At 42.6% G+C, this 15,494-nt stretch overlaps 1 protein-coding gene across 1 annotated transcript in view; it reads right to left on the reverse strand.

Moving 5' to 3' along the window:
* The window catches only part of POLR3B (polymerase (RNA) III (DNA directed) polypeptide B), an 89,226-nt gene that overhangs the window by 70,878 nt on the left and 2,854 nt on the right, over positions 1-15,494 (reverse strand). Inside the window, 9 exon segments of the mRNA XM_015427574.1 lie at positions 3,057-3,165; positions 4,729-4,846; positions 5,667-5,703; positions 5,705-5,762; positions 6,708-6,808; positions 8,495-8,570; positions 9,478-9,542; positions 9,808-9,864; positions 10,507-10,539. Of these exon segments, the coding sequence (XP_015283060.1) occupies positions 3,057-3,165; positions 4,729-4,846; positions 5,667-5,703; positions 5,705-5,762; positions 6,708-6,808; positions 8,495-8,570; positions 9,478-9,542; positions 9,808-9,864; positions 10,507-10,539 (654 nt within the window).

A 15,494-nucleotide genomic window follows, 5' to 3' on the forward strand; every position in this document is an offset into this window, starting at 1 on the left:
CAGAAGAGGGAACAGATGCCCTTAAACTCCTGGCGGACATGCTTAAGCCGGTGATGGAACAACTCAATGGTATTAACCAGCAATTGACTGTGATGAACAAAAATTTTGCTGCGCAGCAGCTCCAACTGAACGAAACAGAGAAAAAAGTGGAGCAGGAGAATGAGAAAATTAAAGAGATAGACACCACAAGCAAGAAGTTGAAGAAAAGGATGGGAGAGGTGGAAACGAGGCAGAATCGCCAAGAGAACCGAGTTTTACAGCTACAGATGGAAAAAGCCAACATGGTTCTCAGGTTTCAGGGGGCTCCTGAAACAGATCGAGAAGATTTGAAGAAGGTGCTCAGTGAACTTATCGCTCCAGTAGTAGGCTTAACAGCGGGTGAACTTGTAAACGAAATGGAAGTAGCCTATAGGGCATACTCCAATTACATTTTAAAAAATAATCTACCTGGAGAAATAGCGGTCAAGTTTGTAAGAAGACAAACTAGGGACACCATTTTAAAAGCAACCTCAGCAACTCCACTGAAAATGGGAAATGCAATCATCAAAACGTTAAAATACATTCCATTTGAAATCAGAAAAAAGAGGAAAAACTACAAGGATCTAATTTCTTTTCTTCAGACAAATGGGATATCGTACAGATGGGCGGTTCCGGAAGGTGTCATCTTTAAAATCAACGATAGAAGAGAGAAGATAGACTCCACTTTTAAAGCTAAAGAGTTTCTGAGAGGACAGCTGGGGGAAGAGGAAGAGTCCAAAGAGGAAGATGCAAAGTCAAGTGACTGTTACCTCGGGAACGGAGGAGGACTCTGCGGCAGAAAAGGGTGCTGGACCTGTCAGAGTGGTATATGATTTTAGAGACAGAAAGCCGAAGTAAAGGCAGAAGGACTTGGAAAATGGCCTTTTGAACCAAAGAATAAGATGATGATCAGAGATTTCTCTCATAACAACTAATAAAATAACATATAAATAGCGAACTGTTAAAAAGCAAGAACTCTACAAGTATATTGTGATATTAACTCTAACAGTACTAACATTTTAACTAACAGTGAGAAGATCTCCTCCTCTTGGGGTTTTAAATTAGTGTGGTTTGCTTTTCTTTCTCCTTAGATGCAGTCCCTTCCCTATTATTTCTTTGTAGTTTGTAGTTTTGCAAAATAAAAAAATATCCCTCCGGGGATGTAAAATATATATATATTATTGAATCCTCATCTCATATGCATCTCATCTTTTAGAAGGTGCTCAGGGCCATTTGGGATGCCCTCAGCTGCTGCAGGAATCTAAAAATATGTAAACTCAGCACAGATGGAAGTGCTGAGCTGGCATGGGTATTAATTTGCATGTGAAATCTGGGAATCAGGAAATGGATCAAACACTCCCTAGAGCAGTGGTGACCAATCTTTTTAGAAGGTGTCCCACAAATCAAACCCAAAGGATAAAGCAGGGTGACTCCAGGGCACAGTAAGAAACACGTGCTTCACCACACGGACCATCCCTCTCGGATTCCTCCTCCGATTCCCCACCCTGCATCTTGTCTACTCACATCTTACAGCCAGAATGCTGCCGAGGCCCCAAAATGTGTGGTGGTGTTGTTTTTAGTTTAGGAGATTCTTAATGCCAACTCTCCAGATGCCTGTTTAAGGCAGCTTACAAATAAAACCGTCATGAGTTACCAAAAGCAAGCCATTAAAACAATCCAGGGACATCAAACAGCATAAACGTATCCATAAAACAAGAATCAGACCCAAAGCAGCCCATAAACAGGTTAAAAAACACCCTTCATTAAAAGCTTGAGTTTAAAAAAAAAAGTTTTGGCCTGGCACCTAGAAGACAGTAAGGTCAGGTGCCAGGCAATCCTCAAGGGGAAAGATATTCAAAGACAAGGTGTCACCACAGAAAATGCCTTGTCAGAAGTGTGCCAGCAATTTAATAACTTTGCCAGAAATGTGCTAGCAACAAATAAATATCTACCCCTAGTAAAATCCTTTCACATCCAAACATCTTTGTTATTCATGCTGTTCTGAAGTTATGAGCAAGTGCTGCCCTCTTCTGGCAATATTTCTTAAAGTTAGTTACTGTCTGGTCTAATCCTGAATGCTCCTCTGGCACTGGCCAACCGAATTAGAAAACCTAAATATAGAAAACCAGTTTAAAGGAGACCAAATCTGCCCAGCAAAACATTTCATCCATCCAGCTATCTTCCTCTTTTGAAGAAGAGTCTAATGCTGTCTCTGCATATAGTCTCCCCCCCCGCCCCCCATTAATAATTAAAAAGAATGTGGCAATTTTTCCAGTAATGTAACCCACCTTAGGTCAAGGTATAATCCATGGACACATGAAGCTGCCATATACTGAAAAAGACCATTAGTCCATGAAGATTATTGTCTATACTGGCTGACAGAAGCTCTCCAGGATCTCATACAGGGTATTTATCATTACCTACTGCCTTTTATCATTACCTACTGCAATGGCTCAAGTGGTTAAGACGCTGAACTACAGGCTGTGGAAGGTCAGTAGTTCAGCAGTTCGAGGCCCGAGTTGCCACATGACAGAGTGAGCTCCCATCTCTGGCCCCAGCTCCTGCCAACCTAGCAGTTCGAAAGCAAGAAATTGCAAGTAGATAAATAGGGACCACTTCGGTGAGAAGGTAACAGCGTTCCATGCGCCTCGGCGTCTAGTAATGCCGGCCACCTGACCACGGAAACGTCTTTGGACAGCGCTGGTTCTTCGGCTTTGAAACGGAGATGAGCACCGCAACCCTAGAGTCAGACTCGACTAGCTTTCGAGCAAGGGAACCTTTACCTTTACTGTCTTTTAACTGCAGATGCCAGAGATCGAGACTGGGGCCTGAAGTATGCCAAGCGACTGCTCCGCCACCGAGCCAGTTAACCCAACAGTTAACAACCAAGGAATTCAGATGACAGATTATAGTTTACACAGCATCCTAAAACAACAGCACATGCACCAGAAACAAATGAAAACTTAGTATCTGGGATTCTTCTGCAGGGAGTTCTCAGCACTAACATACAACCTGTTCTTTTTTTAAAAAAATGTTACCTTAAAGATAATGGCAATAGGAATGTCTTCTGAGAGGGTGTTGTGCTTCAGGTAGAACCTTCCCTGCTTCACAGTCATGTTAGTTCTGCTCTTCTTCTCATGAGTGGAGCTACACAAATTTTTAAAAGGGGGGAGGGGGGGAGGATCTGGTCATTTACATTTTTCATACTAAGAATCTTTAGAATAATTTGATTTGTCACTGACTGAAATTAAATGCTTTAAAAACAGAATGTCTTATATTGTGGGCCTGCTAGAAAATGAGATATGTGGGAGGAGGGGTTAATATATAATTAGTCAATTTTTCCCACAGCACACTATACCACAGTGCTGAGTGCTGGAGCTGGCTGAACACCATCCTGCTCACCTAGTCCTGAACCTGAGGTCTAGCTCTGAAGTGCCTGGACTGACAAAGTTTGGAGAAGGTAATTATGAATCTGCTTATGTAACCCTACACTTGAGCAGTGCGGGACAGGATAGGAATAATTTTACTTCTTCTTCTCCGTGTTGCTGGAGATTTGGAGTGGGTTTCTGAATTTTGGCACCCCCTACAAACATTTCAAAATACCATAAAGTGTCAGGGACTCTGCCCCCTTTGCAGCTGAAGATCCCTCCCTCCTTCTCGCTCTCCGCTTTAAAAAATGTATAGCATCCTGGACTGACAGGGAGGAGGCAATTAGGGTTGGGGGATGAGTGTCTCCTGGTTCCCCTCCCTGACCCTTATCTCCTCACTGCAGGATCTTAAAAGCTGTCTGGGACTCAAGCACAAAAAATTTCACTTCTCCTCTCTGTTTTCCTCCTTTTTTAAAATAATGCTCTACTCCCCTCAACATTCCACAGCTGATAGAATGCTAAATACCTATCAGAACTTTGTAAGGATTCCTTTTAAAAATATTACATACTAATATTTCCCCACATACTCAAGGAGTCCCCCCAAATGCAGAAAATTAGCCTTGTATGTAGGTGACCTCATTTTTCTGCATGTAACAGAAACACTATAGGATTTGTGTTTGGTGATGGGGTAAATAAATAATAAGGAAATTCTCACCATGACTCATATTCCCCACTCCTGAATACTAACACATTATAGTTTCAACAGGGTTTTAAATTTTTTTACAAAGTAATAGTTTTAGCATCCTTGGGGAGAGCCAAGGATGGCCCTTCCACCAAGTGTGCAGAAACCTTGTCATGTCAGTGGGTGGGCATCTTTCTCTGCCCTACTGAAAGGCTCCCAACCATGAATGTTGCTATTTGGGGGTGGGGGGATGAGATGATCCCTTCATGAATCACAACAATGAACAGATCCTAAAAGGGTTCTGTGCAAAATATGTCATATGGCACAGCACTTAGCTCTGGGATGTTATAGTAAATATCAAACAGATCACCAGATCTTGCTTCAGTCTGCAAACTCCATTTTCCTTGGAACTTAGAACTAGGCATAATATACCTCTTCAGCAAATAGTATACAGATTATGAGCCTTTTTTTACACTAAATCAAATTAATTGATTGAAAGCTTTGGTAGGATTTATGTAACATTTATACTGTAAGGATTAGATATTTAGAATTACATTTAACAAGCAGTTGCTTGTATCTGACAAATAATGCATCAACTTCAAAACAAGGGAAAAGACGTTTATGTGATATAAAGATGTGACATGTCCATAATTCTATTACCTGGTAACAGAAGCACCAACTGTCCCTTTTCTGTCAGCTTCTACAATTATCCTGTTTTTGGATAACTGCTCTTGAATAAGAATTACCTTCTCAACACCTTTGACAATGAAGTAGCCACCTGTAAATTAGAGAACAGGAAGCCTATATTGACACTTGTCTTACCAGAATCAAAATAGCATCTCACCACAGTACAGACTTGCAAGGCTATGCACACAACTTCTCTGCTGGGTGTCTCCTACTAGCTAAACTGACAGAGGCAGCCCAAGCCCTTGCAAACTCTAAAAATACCTAGGGGCCGGATACCAAGCAAACTACAAGTTGTACAGCTTACTGTTGGTGCTGCTTTGCTCCTGGATGGCAAACTTTCAGATTACTCTATAGGGGTTATGTGGAGCTTTACTGAATTTTTGTATGTTTTAAATTGAGATTTGTAAGCAACCTTATGCCATGGGGAAAGGCAAGGTATAAATATTTTAATAAATAAATGTTATTCTTTGTCTCGCTCTTTCAACCGGGCCCTCCCCCCCCATTCAGCATTTGAACGCGGTCCGTGCCAGTCTGTTCCCCCAACCCCTTCTCTTCCGGATTCCTCCAGCCCCGTTGTGAGCGTTGAGGGAGGGGTTTGGGGTCTCGAGTGCTTATGAGACCACCATTCTTCCCCGGGATTTGCGTAGAGCTCGGCGCAGGTAGCGTCAGTCTCGCCACAGCGGCCGGTAAGGCCGCGGAGGAGCCCACGATAGTCCATACTTGCCTAACATCAGTGCAACTGTAAACAGCACAGCTATACCCTTCTGAGCCCACTGAAATCAAAGGGCAAAGAAGGGTGTAACTAAGCTTAGAAATGCACTGCAAGCAGTGTTAAGTTTCCACTGAGTTAACACATTAGGAGAGGTTCCAGTGTACCAAAAAGGACCCAACAATGTTAGGAAGTAACTCACCTGGATCTAAAGGACATTCATTAAGCTTGCCAAATTCAGACAGCAGGAGTTTTCCCCGTAAGGACACAATTGGAACTGCGCAGCATTATTGGCATTCTACAAGAAATCCAAAATAGAAGAATTATCTTGGCAAATCACAGTAGCGAGACACATCTAGCACCATCACTGGATGCTGAAAAACAACGCTGGTCAAGATAGTAATTTCCATTAGTCCCTAGCTTTTCATAACCAATAATATTCTGCATTTGACTGCATTTCACTATAGTAGTTGTCTCAGACACAGCAAACAGCTCATGGATTTTTGAGATAAGCTAACCAGTTTTAAAACTTTTTATTTTAATAGCCTTCATGTCATAACATTGCACAAAAAACCAGTTTTGTGTGCCTCAGTTTTTAAAACTTACTCTCAATCTGCCAAGTTCTAAAATTTTTAGAGTGAGAAAGTAGGTAGCAAAAAATTGTTTCTGCAGCAGATGTAACGGTCAAAATATGTTGGTCTCATCCTTTGCGGTCTGAATTAACAACTCTTGCATCAGCACACTTAGCAGAATTCTAAGACTTCAATGGACTAAGAAGGGTGTTATTCTGTTTAGGATGGCACTGAAAATAGATATGCACAAGAGTGTCTACCTGTGAGGTGAGGTGGTCATTTCCCCAGAAAACACTTTTCTGGGGGAACCTTCTTTGGTGGTGGTGGGGGGGTAACTTGGACCCCATATATCCTCACCAAACTTGGAGAGCAGGTAGAGGAGTGTGAGCCAGAGATGCCCTGCAAGTTTTGCAAAGGATCCATTCTATAGAGTCACAAATCTGACAGTGCCCCTAACAGTTTGTGATGGTTCGTGATTAGCAAACCAGGCATGCCACGAAATGAACCAAATTGTATTTTCCCAGAAAAGATTTGCATGTTCCACTGAAAATGAATGGAAGATAAATCACAGCAAAGCCTAGTAGACTGTGCCCTTGCAAAACTAGTCTAGTGTTCTTGCACAGCAAATAATAATTGATATCACCAACGTGAGAAGTAGCAATAACCCTTACCTGCCAACAGGTAGTGCATTGCGAATAATTCTCTGGCTACCTCGAGTGTATTCAATGTCCACTGTAATTGGGGCAGAATAAGTCATATCTCTCAGGCGACACTTAAAAGAGAAGAGCCACACAGTTAAACACTTTCTATACAGAAGCCTGAAACACTCTATAGCTCATGTAATAAAATCCCTGAGAAATGAACTAACTTTTGAAAAAATATTTTTAATTCCTCACACTGTGTCTGAGAAAGCTACTTAGTATCCTACCTGAGACACAATTTTGTGCATGCTTCTAATTTCTGGAGAAAAAACTGGTATGCTTTTTAAGGGGAAGGGAGAGTTTTCTTAAAAACATAAAAACAAAAAACCTTAGCCATTTGTTTACTTTGTGTGCCCTGCTGTCAAGTGGGTGAGCATCAAAGACAGGGCCTTTTTTGGTTCTGTTGCATGGCCTGTGTAACTCCCTCCCTATAGAACCTCACCTGGTATAGCACTTAAGAGCCCATTAAGCACCAAGTAAAAACCTCCTTATTCATTTAGACCTTTCAGAAATCCCTTTTTCTCCTGTGGAATTTTATCAGTTATCTTGTTGTATGCCACTGTAGTTTTAGAAACCATTCCTCTAATTTTTATATGGTTTTTATGACATACAATTTTAGGCTTTTAAGATTTCTATTCTAATTTTAATCTATTCTGTTTTAACAAACTTACATAAAGTTTTATATTGTGTCTTCACTGTTTTATCTTACAGTGAAGTTTTACTGTCACTTGCCTTTTGCAAACTGCCTGAAAGATACTTGGAGAGGCAGCATATAAATATTGTGAACAAACTGTCACCACATAGCTCCCAAGGTGGCTTCTGACCACTGCAATCACCTCCAGAGGCCCTCCTTTGGGTGCTCCCACTTTATAAGATTTGGCAGGTGGCAACTCGGAAGAGGGCCTTCTCGGTCGTGGCACTAAAGCTCTGGAACTCTCTCCCCAGCAACATTCATCTGTCCCCCTCCGGTGTCATCTTCTGCCATAAGGTGAACTTTTTTGTTTTGTTTGGCATTTCCTCAGTGATCCTTCCTTCCTCACCAATGGTATAACTGCTGTTTTTATGTCCTTGTAAGGATTTTAACTCTGCTTTTAATTTGTCTTAATTATGTGTGTTGGGGAGGAGACAAACCATTAAGTGGTATTCAGATACAATTATTTTATTTCTAGAATACAGCAGCATAGGAGAAATACTAAGATAACTGTCACTGCACAGTTTTTTCTCCCTAGCCCTTTAACAGTAGCACAATATGGAACTCTGTAAGAAGATCAGCATATTAATATTGCTCTTGATTCTAAATACAAACATGTTGTTCCCATTCAGAACACAAAGGTGTAGAGCAGAAAGGATCTTATGGCTCATTTTATTTGCATGTTTTTAGCCTACTGACAGGACTGGATGAAAGATACAAAAAATGCCCATCTTGCTAATATGTTACTTTACTGTGTTACTACTTATTTTGGGTCTAGGTTTTCCCAACAATAATGGTCATTCATTCACTAACTGAAGAAAGGTGAGAAATGATTTTTAAAAAGAAAATTTATAGTCTTGCCAAGTCATCAGACATGATGTTAACTTACTACCTTAATTCAAAACATGCACAACAAAAAGGGAAGAATATGCATTTTGAAAATCAACATATTCTACAAGACTGAAAGTCTCTCTCATCTCACTCACTGTGATCACTTATAGCAAGAAATGTTAACCCCGTGAGCTGCTGTACAAATGGAGTCAGTGGTGCAAAATCTATGCAATACCTCATGAGGAGAAACCGGTCTTGTTACATTAAAGCTTTCTTCAACATCGGGAGTACCCACATAGATATTAAGATATCTGCAACATAAGCATTGCTAGTATAAGCCCATAAAGGAAACAAATAAGATCACATTAAAAAAATATATATCAAAAATAAGATACAGTCCCAGTTGCTCAAACAAGTAATTTTATTTTTTAATTTTATTAACTTATACCCCACTTTTCTCTCCAATGGGGACCAAAAGTGGCTTACATCATTCTCCTCTCCTCCATTTTATCCTAACAACAACTCTGCGAGGTAGGTTAGGCTGAGAATGTGTGACAGGCCAAAGGTCATGCAGCAAGTTTCCATGGCACATATGGGGATTCAAATTGGGGTCCCCCAGAAACTAGTCCAATCCTTGTAATTGCTACACCACTTAAGATCAATGCCATCTAAACCTCCACTTATAAAAAAACAATCAACCTCCAAGTACATATAAAAAACACCAAGGGCAAAAATATAAAAGGTATCTTCCTCTCAACTATGGCAATGTTCATCAGATTCTGAGAGAAGGAAAAAGAGGGTTAGTAGAACCCAGCCTCTCCTTGTGCTGGTAAGGATGTCCACAGTAGTTAAATAGAACAGCCTGTTTCTCTTGACAGTAAATCCAACAATACCATTTAGGGAAAATGATGAATGGGAGTGACGTAAATCTCATTTTAAACAACCAAACTGAGACAGACTGCAGCCTAGAAATTGCATTTCACTGAAATATAGAACATCTTGCAGAATAGCTCGTACTGGACTATACTGCAACTGAACTGATCATTAACATTACACGCCATATTGTACAACAGTGATGCTTCACACAAAACCAAACAGCATTCAGAGATTAAATATAAGGACCATGCAGAATGTACCAAGGAAGTAAAGTTCAAACACTAAGCATTCCCCACCCTACCTCTCTCTATAAGCCACCACCAAAATCAAATGCAGACTTACTTTAAGTACCACATTGGGTCAGCATCACTTGTGATTTTCTCATTGGCTTTCATAATTTTCTTTATCTAGAAATAAAAGAAATCAAGTCTACACAGTGTTGCAGGACAAAGGATTTATTACATAAGGCTCTTCCGGACTGTCATGTTTGTCACTTGTTTGTTCCTATTGTTTTTTTTTGGGGGGGGGGCATTTTCCACATGTGTTTTGCTCCCTCTGGGACTACTAGAGAGAGCAAAATACATTGGGGGGGGAACACTGAAGCAACAGGGACAAAATGACAATGTGGAAGAGCCCATATTTTATTCTTTCTGCTATTAAAAAAAGGCTTACCTCTACATTGATGAAATAATTGAATGAGTCTATATGCTGCTTTACAAGTCCTTTCACCTACAAAAACCACAACATAAGATTATCTCTGGTAAAAATAAACTCCATGAATAGTGTTCAAATCAGTAGACAGATATTATTTAATGAGCACCCAAACAGAAAAACTTTCCACTGAAGTGTTTCTGCTTTATTATCTAACATATTACTTTGGCTTTCCACAACATCAACGAACCCTGAACTGTCAATTCACAGCACAAACCCAGAATACAGCAATAGCTGACTTAGGTGACAAATGTCAAGAAGAATCACTGAAAATGGAGGTTGGGGATTCCTCCCTTTTATTTGAGACATCTATTAAGACCACACCACCAGTATGTTTATTACTTGTGTAGCTCAGATCCTTTAAGTGCACAGAAAAATATAAACAAAAATGAACAAACAAAACACATATTGATAAAGTTTTCAGGGAGCCAGGATGACACCTGTGTATAGTTGGTGGCAAAGCCACGTTGTCCGATGAATCACATATGAATGGAATTTAACTGCTGCTTGTAGCAACATTTGAATGCTGCCTTCATGTTTCAAATTAGTATTTACTGGTAGCATAAGATATGACGTTAGCAGTATTTCTTATTGATGAGAATATTTCAATTTAAAGGGACACCCTTATTAGCAACTGTGAACACATGCAGATAGACAAACCTTCAGAAATGCTGGCAGTAGCCTCCATTTTTCCTGGAAAAATGAAGAAGAATAGTATAAGAAAACTTTCAGAAGATAGGGAAAAGCTTATTTAGGGAAGGTAAATAACCAGTAATTAATTCACATGCATATGTACACAGCAGCTTTAGCTGTAGAATATTCTCAAATCATCAAGTGAACTCTTAAAACCAATGGATCTAAACAGAGATGAGCACTAAGATACATGATAACAGTTTGAATGTCCCATACACATCAATGCACTATAAAGCTTTGGAAATTTTGGTATACGTGCGTAAGGTACCGCTTAAGCTAGTGTTTAAGTGTTGACCTGAACACAGTAGGTCACAAAAATATATTAGTCAGAAGGAAGATATATTAAATTATTAGAGTATCACACTATGTTCTGGGAAACCAAGATTCAAATGCCTACTATGCCATGGAAGCTTGCTGGACAATGTTGGGACAGTCACTCTCTCAGCCCAACACCATGGTTATTGTGAGGATAAAATGCAGAGAAGAAAACAATGTTTTAAGTTGCTTTGTTTCCCCACTGAGAAGAAAAATAGGGGATGAACATATAAATAAATAAATATTAAGGTTTGGGGCTTAAAAGTAGCAAGGCACCCAGATTTAACGCACTGCCTTTCTTACTAGAAAGGCTCTTCCACACCACTCAGTATGGTGAGAGATTCATGTACTGGAAGCAGTAGGGTTTAAATATTCATTTGTTCTGTAGTAGAAAAACTCCCATGCAAGTGGAACCACGTGGTTCATGTGGAAGTCCATGAACGATTACTGTCCATTTAGACCATTCCTTCATTGGGGGGGCAGTTACTCCTAGCCAACAGGGCACAGCATTAGGAGCTGGGGCAGCAGCTGCTAATCAAGCTGAAGTTGTTAGGGTTTTGTAGTAGGCAGAAAACCAGACTAGGATAGGTTCAGATTAAAATCCCTGCTCAGCCAAGAAGCTCACCAGGTGACCTTGGGCCAGCCAGTTCCTCTAGGCTTACCATACCTGATAGAGATGTGGTACAGGTGTATGCCACCCTGAGCTCCTTGAAGGAAGGGAGAAATAAAAAAGAGAGGGGGAGAGGGACACCTAGGATATAAGATATGGGGGCCAGGCAGTGCCGGATTTATGTATAGGCTAAGTGTCCTGAGGGCGGGCCTCCCCAGGGATGGCCACCGCCGCTCGGGCCTCTGACAGCACCAACCCCCCAAACCCTGGCCTCCGCAGAACCTACCAGAGAGCGAGGCCGAACCGCCATGACGCTGCCACAGCCTCCAGATCCCAACGGAACGACTCCAGGTCGCCTGGGCGACATCGCCCCTGACAAGCGTCTGGCTCCACGGGAAGAAGCCTCGGGGGGAGGAAAGGGGATCGAGCCGGGCCATCGGGCTCGTCCACGGCCCAGAGCGGCTTGGGGAAGGAGAGACGCGAGACCAACATCACCACTAAGGCAAGAGATAGAGAGCCGGGAGGAAGCCATACCCACAGCTCAGCGTCTCGGCATAAGAGGAGGGGGCGGGGCTGAGGGGGGATGGAGGGTGGAGCGCAGGGGAAAACAGGTGGCACGGGGAGGGAATAAAAGGAAGGAACAAAGGCAGAGGCCAAGGAGGATGAGGCACTGGCGACACGAAAGATGGGAGTTGAGAGAGAGAAAGCACTGTCTGACCAGCTGAGGGAGAGCGGAGGGTGGTGGCGTAACCTCCTCCCCTCCCGATAGCCTCTGCAGTTCCTCCAAGCGGTGGGTCAAGGTGGCAGATAGTCCGCAGCAGTCGGGGTCCAGCGACAGCGACAAGGGGTCATCCAGCTCGTGTGACACTAAGTAGGCTGAAGCCTAGGGCCTCTAAAGCTAGGAGGCCTCTACAGTCCTGCCCCCTCCCAGCAGGCAGTCTCCCCTCTCCCAAAATTGCAAACCCAAGACTTCATGCGAGGGCAGGGCAACTCGGGCCCAGCAACTATGAGACTCAGGGCCAGCCAGTGGGGCCCAATTTGAAACTCTGGGGCCCAACTGTAAATTTTTTGTGGGGTCCCAATTCACAGCCAAAATCTGCAAAATCTTAGAGATATAAATAAAATCCATCTAGATTGCCCTGGTGTGGGGGCCTCTTTAGAAGCGGCCCGCAGGGCCCAATTTGGCCAAATTGTTCCAATTGCCTTAAGGCCAGCCCTGATGAGACCGTGCATGGGTTGAACTGACAAGCCTTGCCCCTTCTAGGTCCCTGGTGCCATTATTCAGAGTATTCATTATTCAGACTCCAGGACTCCAGACCCAGCAGCACAGAGTCAACAACCAGCTGCACAACCTTTCTCAGCTCAAGGGTCAGGTCAGTAGTGGTACATGCTGTACTTTAATCAGTAGGAGAGGGCGAGTGGGGGGTCGGCTGGGGCAGATAGACCAGGCAAGCAAGCTCTCCCAAGTCCCTTACATTCCTTCCCTCCTCCTTGGCTTAAACAGAGCAAGCACATGTGACGGGCACTGGCCTCACACCTCCCAGGCAGGGAAATCTATCTTTCACGCTTCACAGAGCCCTGCAGCATGCACTTACAACCCCTTTCTCAGAACTTCTTGGATACGAAAAGGAATATTGATGGTGCCAATTGTCATGCTAATAAATCCAAACAATACTGCTTCACACATTAATAGTAGATTAATTGTTCTTAAGCCATTGCAGAATCTAATCAACATTTTACATATTTATTTTATATAACATTTTTTGGCAGTTGGCTCTTTTAAATGGCTAGTATTGATTGTTGGATGGGAGTCTGATGTTTGCTGCTGCTGGAATTATTAGATGAGAAATTATAGTTAATTATTAACCTATCTTTTTGCATCATTTTCAAGCCTCCTAATTGCATGTGTCTTGGAGAAAATTATTTTGAATCCTTTTGGCAATTTTGGGAGTTTATAAACTTTTGAAAATGTTTAGATTGGAAAATGATGTTGTGCTATAGGGTTGGCTTGTTGGATGTGACAGAATAGACTCCATCTTTTGTTTGCTTTAGTTTAGGTTGTTTAGTTTAGTTAAAATGGCCAACCACCCTGGGAAGTAGGGCAAAACTCCAGGTAGGCCTACAAATCCCAGATGCTTCTATGGCCAAAAAGTGCGGGAAAGCCAGGAGGCAGAGTCAGAAGATATAAATGCTCCAGCCAGCCTGGGAGGGGGGAGTCATCCTGCAACCCTCAGAGAGGCCAGGAGGCTCTTGCTGCAGATTGCCCACAGGCAGAGAGAGGCCTTGGGGATCAGGAAAGGCAGCAGTGGGAAGGGATCCTCAGAGGGATCCAGAACTATCTGTAGAAGGCAGGAGGCCAGGCTGCAGGTTGGTAACTGAACCTCATCCCGAGGGAAAATAAGTATAGGGATCAGTTCAGGGACAGAGGAACTGTGTTTTGTCTTATTTTATTTGTGCCCAGTGGTGTTTTCCCATCTGTGTTTGATTTAAAGTGCCTTTTTTTGTTTAAAATCCTGTTACTTGTAAATAGTCGATAAAATCTTTGTTTAAAACCCCAGTCTGGTGATCTGACCATGGAGTCTCCCCTGCTCTGCCCACTACCCGTGCCTTAAGATGGGTCCTGGGAGGGAAAAAGCTCAAAAATGTGCAAGTGCCAACCCTCCAGGAGAAACCCAAAGTTAGGGGTTTTCATCTCCAAACCCCAGGAGTCAGCCAGAGGGGTCTCACTGCCCCTCAAGAAAGGCATAAGGAAGTGAGTGAGTGGTGGCAGCTACTGAAGAGTGACAGAAGCCCACCAAGGAGGTGGGAAGGCGAAGCGGGGCTCACGAGCCACAAACCAGCTACTCAGTCCCTCAGGGCTGAGGGTGGGTGCCACAGCTTTAGCTATGCTACTGAAGGGTTTGATGACTGGCAAAAACCCCATCTTATCCAAACTCATGAAAACTCAGAAAAGCATAGGAATGCCATGTTGGCCTACCTAACAAGGAAGCAAGGGTTCCAAGCTAGAGGAACAAATAAAAGCAGAACAGCAGTACTGGCGGCATGTCATGGAGAGAATTATTGCTGTAATATGCACTCTTGTAGAACGTGGCTTCCCATTCAGAGGAGACAATGAATACTTTGGCTCTCCAAATGATGGCAATAATCTTGGTCTTTTAGAACTAGTGGCAAAATCTGATCCATTTTTACTTGCTCATATCAATCGGTATGGCCATTCTGGATCAGGCAATCCCTCTTACTGGAAAAGACCCTGATGCTGGGAAAGATTGAAGGTCAAAGAAGACGGGGACGGCAAAGGATGAGATGGTTAGACAGTGTCAGCGATGCAACGAACATGAAATTGAGCCAACTTCGGAGGACGGCGGAAGACAGGAGAGCCTGGCGGGAGATTGTCCATGGGGTCGCGAAGAGTCGGACTCGACTGTGCGACTGAACAACAAAATATGTGAGGAAATTATTCAACTCATGGCAAAAAAAGTTAAGGATGCAATTCTGGCTGATGTGAGAAAGGCTGGATATTTCAGCTTTTCAGTAGATTCCACTCCCAACATTTCACATACTGATCTGTTGACTTTAATTATCAGATATGTATCACCTGAAGATGGTTTGCCAAGTGAGAGATTTTTAACTTTCCTTGAGCTAAAAGACCACTCAGGACAAAGCATGGCTGATTTAGTGTTCAACTATTTCACTGAGCTTGAAATAGACTTTAGAAAATGCCGTGGGCAGTCATATGACATCGCTTCCAACATGGCTGGTAAGTACAACGGTATGCAGGAAAAAATAATTTTAAAAAACCAATTTGCAAGATTTATTCCATGCACAGCCAGTTTGGTGTAGTGGTTAAGTGTGCGGACTCTAATCTGGGAGAACCGGGTTTGATTCCCCACTCCTCCACTTGCACCTGCTGATGTGACCTTGGGTCAGTCACAAGCTCTGGCACAGCTGTCCTTGAAAAAGAGCAGTTTGTGTCAGAGTTCTCTCAGCCCCACCCACCTCACAGGGTGTCTGTTGTGGGGAGGGGAAGGGA

This window comes from Gekko japonicus, unplaced genomic scaffold, assembly GCF_001447785.1.
Source record: "Gekko japonicus isolate JY-2015 unplaced genomic scaffold, Gekko_japonicus_V1.1 scaffold28, whole genome shotgun sequence".
NCBI classification, from domain to species: Eukaryota; Metazoa; Chordata; class Lepidosauria; order Squamata; family Gekkonidae; genus Gekko; species Gekko japonicus.